This window comes from Salmo salar, chromosome 01, assembly GCF_965601325.2.
Source record: "Salmo salar chromosome 01, fSalSal1, whole genome shotgun sequence".
Taxonomy (NCBI): domain Eukaryota; kingdom Metazoa; phylum Chordata; class Actinopteri; order Salmoniformes; family Salmonidae; genus Salmo; species Salmo salar.
The window spans coordinates 154,713,376-154,718,818 of NC_138291.1; the positions used below are offsets into that span (position 1 = coordinate 154,713,376).

At 43.0% G+C, this 5,443-nt stretch overlaps 1 protein-coding gene across 1 annotated transcript; it reads left to right on the forward strand.

Moving 5' to 3' along the window:
* Positions 1–366: 366 nt before the first annotated feature.
* On the forward strand, positions 367–3,358 carry LOC123728722 (T-box-containing protein TBX6L). Its single transcript, XM_045701273.2, has 6 exons — positions 367–379; positions 682–835; positions 1,398–1,500; positions 2,160–2,324; positions 3,018–3,164; positions 3,278–3,358. Exons 1-6 carry the CDS (start codon positions 367–369, stop codon positions 3,356–3,358), a joined length of 663 nt encoding a protein of 220 aa, XP_045557229.2.
* Positions 3,359–5,443: the final 2,085 nt, after the last annotated feature.

Genomic DNA, 5,443 nt, shown 5'->3' on the forward strand with positions numbered 1-5,443 from the left:
AAATGAAACTGCTTCATGTATCTAGTCTGCCCATTTGAATAAGTCATATGTATTTGAACCAATTCACCTATAGTAGTCAAAAGTTTAGTATTTCGTCCAATATTCTTAGAATGCAAGGACTACATTAAGCTTGTGACTCTACAAACGTGTTAGCTGCATTTGCAGTTTGAAAACAAAAGGTATAGCCCTTTCTCGAAACAAAAGGTCATGTTCAGGCAGCTATCTCTACACAACACCACAGTATTCCCACCCCCTCGCCTGATGGGACACTTCAAAGATTAGAAACCAGGCAAAGGCCCCCCACACCACTCTGTTGTAACCACACCTACTTTATCCTCACAGGCCCTTCCCCTTCTGGGCTCACTAATGAACTCCAGAGGTCAGTCACTCTAACTCCACAAGCTGAGGATACAGATAGGAAAGTTTTGAGATCGATATTACTAAGAAGAAGAGATTGATACTACACTTTGCATAATCTTAGGGCCACCACTAAATCCATAGCCCCTCTCATAGTATTATCACAGTGATGTTGGTCTGATTCTAGCGAGATCAGCACACAGATTTGGATAAGGAATTTGATCTTGATTTTCACTTTGACCATTGTAGTGGACTCTGCAGGCAATGCATCATGTATCTGGTAAGCATATATTTTTCAACCTTTACTAGATTAGTGAGTCAGAGGTCTGGCAAGAGAGCAACAGCAACATGATGACCCGTCCCCCCTTACAGCTGACCCCTACCACCAGGGAAACGTCAGGATGACCCTGGAGAAGTCTGACCTCTGGAAGTCCTTCCACAACCTAGCGACTGAGATGATAATCACCAAACATGGCCGGTAAGATATTGTTGTTGTCAAATCAATCATCATCATCATGGCTGGTGCCATCTCCAAACTAGCCATTGACTGAGCACATCCCATGTCTCCCATATCCCATTCATTTCTGATATGTAAATCGACAAAACACAATTGAGGTGTGTGCACCAAGGAGTACATTTCTTGCAATTCTGTAGCTTTAGCAATGTAGTGAAACTGTCTCTGCTGCTAGAGTGCTTTTCTTCTTGTGTAAGAATGAGAGAGCACAGTGTTGTGGTCAGGAATTGAGAATATAATACCAATAATAATAAATAATAATAATAGGAAATAATACCATTTGCCCTAACTTACCTAATTTGCACTCACTGTATATAGACTTTTTGTTTTCTTTTGTTCTACTGTATTATTGACTGTATGTTTTGTTTATTCCATGTGTAACTCTGTGTTGTTGTATGTGTTGAATTGCTATGCTTTATCTTGGCCAGGTCACAGTTGCAAATGAGAACTTGTTCTCAAATAGCCTACCTGGATAAATAAAGGTGAAATAAATAAAGAAAAAATTGTGTGGGATTGTGTGTATCAGGAGGATGTTTCCCCACTGCAACGTCAGTCTATCTGGACTCCAACCCTATGCCAACTATGTCCTCATGGTGGATATGGTTCCTGTGGACAACTTCAGATACAGGGTAAGAACATGTCCACCTTCTTTCTATAATGCATCATATATCATGTCTTATAGACACATTACAATACATTTCTATTTGGAAGCCATACGTGTCACAATTTGGAATATAGTCAGGCATTGTTTTAAAAGGAAACATTGAGATTAAGTAGAAAACAAGCTTGTATATCAACCCCAGCAGTCAGTCTGCATACAGTCCAGACGGTGACACACTAACACCCAGCCAATCACCACACACACTGCATATCAAAGACCATTACTACTTCCTGTTTTTCTACCCCCGGCTGGAGGTCCAGCCATTTAGCACCCCACCTCCAACTCTCCCCGCTCTAATCAAAGTGAATGGGGAGCAATCACCCCTCCATGCATCCATTGGCCCTCCCCTCAGTACACTGTTGCTTTTGACCAAATGGCTCCACCGAGAAAGAGTTTTTCCTTTGTTATAGCAGTTCAAGTATATATGTTGGTAGATTATATGCAATGATGTACATACCTTCATGATACTACTCAAGCATGCAGTGATATGCACCACAGATTCCTTACATATCTCACTGTAGAGACTAAGGGTATGTGAGTTTTTCTGGTGTCTAAATGTCAAGTCTTGGAGTTTGTTTCACACCTGGGTAAATCACATCCCCTCCCCCCTGCTCTCTGTCTCTGTAGTGGAATAAGGGCCAGTGGGACATGGCTGGGAAAGCCGAGCCCCAACTCCCATGTCGGACGTACGTACATCCGGACTCCCCCGCCCCGGGCTCCTACTGGATGAAGCAATCGGTGTCCTTCCTCAAGCTCAAACTCACCAACAATACTCTGGACCAGCACGGCCATGTAAGTAAACCCATCTCCTTCTTTACTGGATCCCCAGCCCACAACGCCTCACAGTCTGAGAGTATACAGTTGTACTGTCGATAAACAATGCTGTTAGTTTTTTAATGTTTTTGATATTTTTATTTGACATATAAAGAAATACAAATTACAAATTGAACAGATACATAATTGTATCCCTCTATACTTATTGAACCACCTCCCTTTAACAACAAAAGCAGCATACAAAAATAAAATACATTTACGATTGGAAATAATAATATATAAATATGCACGCACGTACACATACACAAAAAGAAAAAAATATCACAACATACTATCCCTTCCTTCCCACACCCTTCCGTATCCCGTTGGCCAAAATTCTTACTCATGAACAATAGAAGGCAACTGTTCAAAAAAGGAAATGAAAGGCTGCCATCTCAAGAAAAAGTTATCAGTACATCCTCTCAGAGTGTATTTAATTTTTTCTAAGTGTAGAAAAGACATTAGATCTTTCAACCAGGATGATGCAGTGGGAGGTTTGAAGGATTCCCAGTTAAGCAAGATCTGCCGGCGGGCTGTAAGGGAGGCAAGCGCTACAACGTCCGCTTTACTTTTAGTGAGACTAGGCAACAAAGATGGAACTCCAAATATAACTATTAGAGGAAACAATGCTGTTAGTTCACTCGACCTGTGTTGTATCTGTTCTGTCCCCAGATCATCCTGCACTCTATGCATCACTACATCCCACGCTTCTCTGTGGTCCAGGCTGACAGTCTGTACAATGTACGCTGGGGACACTTCCATTCCTTCTCCTTCCCTGAGACCTCCTTCACTGCAGTCACCGCCTACCAGAACACTAAGGTCCATCTACAAACTCACGTGTTAAGAACATACAAATGGCACACCTACATAATTCACTTTTCGGGAATGAGTGTAACCTAATTTGATGTCTTCATCTCTACTCCTGCTTTCAGATCGCTAAACTGAAGATTGACCACAACCCCTTTGCTAAGGGATTCAAAGGGGAAAACACCCGTACTCATAGCAAGAGGTAGGTATTATTAGAACTATAACACTTGGTGCATGTGAGAATACAAGCAATAGCAAATTTATTTACATGTAATTTTTTCCCCATAGGTGTCGATCCAAGAGTCCTGGGGATGCTGCAAAGAAAGACAAAGAAGACAAAGATCCAGGAAACAAAAGTCCTCCAGGTACCAATCAACAATATATGACACTGTTATAATGTAAATGGTTGCCAGCCTATTGGCAGTCTCGTTGATGCAAAACCTTTTCCCCTGCAGACCTCCAGAGGCCAAAACTAAACTGTGAGCCAGAAGAACAGAGAATGACCCTAGGAGCCACAGAGAACGTGGTTTCGGGTAAGGAGGATCTCTTGTCCCCCTGGGCCTTGAAACAGGACCCGTCCCAGAGGCACAGCCTGCACACTGAAATACTGGAGCTCCACGACCACAGACAGGAATACAGCACTGAGGAGCAGATGGTGCCTGGCCCTGCATCTATGTCCTACCAACCATACAGGTACTGTACAACCACCAGGAACACACACTCACACGTTGTAAATTACACCTTGACTTCCATTGTTTTAAAGAAACCCAAGGCTGACACACCACACTCATTTAGAGAGTCACTCTAACAGCCTGCACACCCACATGAGAACTAACATATGCAGAAACAGCACCCGTTATGCCAATAGAACATTCAGTGACTCATGGCTATACTTAACAGGCCATCTATGAAGCAGGAAGTGGACACCTCCATACTGTGCATGAAAAAGTAGAGTGACTGATTTCATTTGTGGGTTGATGTCATGATGGCAACAACAACTAAGAGTTCATATCAGTAACCCACTCCATATTTCTCATTGTCTCCAGATCGGTTGAGAATTGCAGACTTCCCTCTCCCTCCTCTATAGTGGAGGATGGTGAATGCAGGCGCAGCTATGAGTCTCACGTTCCAGATGTAGCCACTGTCCCTGGACACGAGACTACCAGACCTGGCCTTGTCAGGGACATGGGTCACCACCACCTCACCTTGGCTCCAGCCATGCCCCAGGACTACAGAGTGTCCCCGGTCCATCTGCCCATGTCCTCCAAAACCTACCCTGGGAATATGGGTTACAGTTACCCCCTCTATGGCCACTACTCCACTGACCAGGGTATGGGTCAGTGGGCTGAGTGTGGTACTGGACAGTATTCTGGACCGTACTTTCCTCACCACCTGCCCTTCCTCACCAGTCAAACGCTGACCACAGACCAGGGCACCCTCCCAACGCAGTTTTTATCATCATGGCAACATAGCGGCAGAGTGGAGCTGGAGCCAGAACTTAAGTTTGGACAACGAGGCTGATCTGACAAACAGATCAGAATAGCTGACTCAGACTCACAAAGCGAAGGAGCGGGCTTTCACATTGTGAAGAAAGATACTTGGGACATTTCAGAAAAGTTTCAGAGGGGAAAAGTTGGTGATATTTGTGCATGAGGTCCTAACAAAGATATCTTAATGTGTGTTCTTTGAACTTGTTCTCTGCTATGTTTGTCAAGAGGGGTGTGTGCCATTTGCTGTTCCCAGTCTAGTCATGCCTGCAGTCAAATTCAGCTGAAAGAGCAGAACGCTATGTCAGCGCTATATACTGGACTTAATGGACTGAACCTGCTCTCCTACTGTGCTGGTGCTCCATATGAACTGCCTTTAAATGTGTGTGGACGTTCATGCTTGTATGATGCATGTAAAGTATGTGTGTTTGTGATAACTGAGATCAGAATATAACCAAACCTACTGGGTACAGACGTTAGATTAATGTCTAGTTTAGATTTACATCTGGTTGAGTTATCAACAAACGTTAATTCAACGTGAAATCAACAAAATATTTCACCATATCATTGGATTTAGTTTAAAGAAATACGAAATTCCTTTATGTTGATGACTATTCCCCAAACCCAACCCGTTTTCCACATGAATTCAATGTCATCACATTGAGGTTTTTGGTTGAAGTGTGTGTGTTTGTGTGTTTACTCATTAAAGTTATGATAACTGAGATCAGAATATAACCAAATCCACTGGGTACAGACGTCAGTTCAATATCTAGTTTTGATTTAGATTTGGTTGAGTTGTCAACG

Excerpts from the sequence above, each read along its gene's own strand:
- LOC123728722 (XM_045701273.2), top strand. Across the intron at positions 836-1,397 it reads ATAATCACCAAACATGGCCG|GAGGATGTTTCCCCACTGCA; the intron begins GTAAGATATTGT and ends TGTGTGTATCAG. Across the intron at positions 3,165-3,277 it reads CCGCCTACCAGAACACTAAG|ATCGCTAAACTGAAGATTGA; the intron begins GTCCATCTACAA and ends TCCTGCTTTCAG.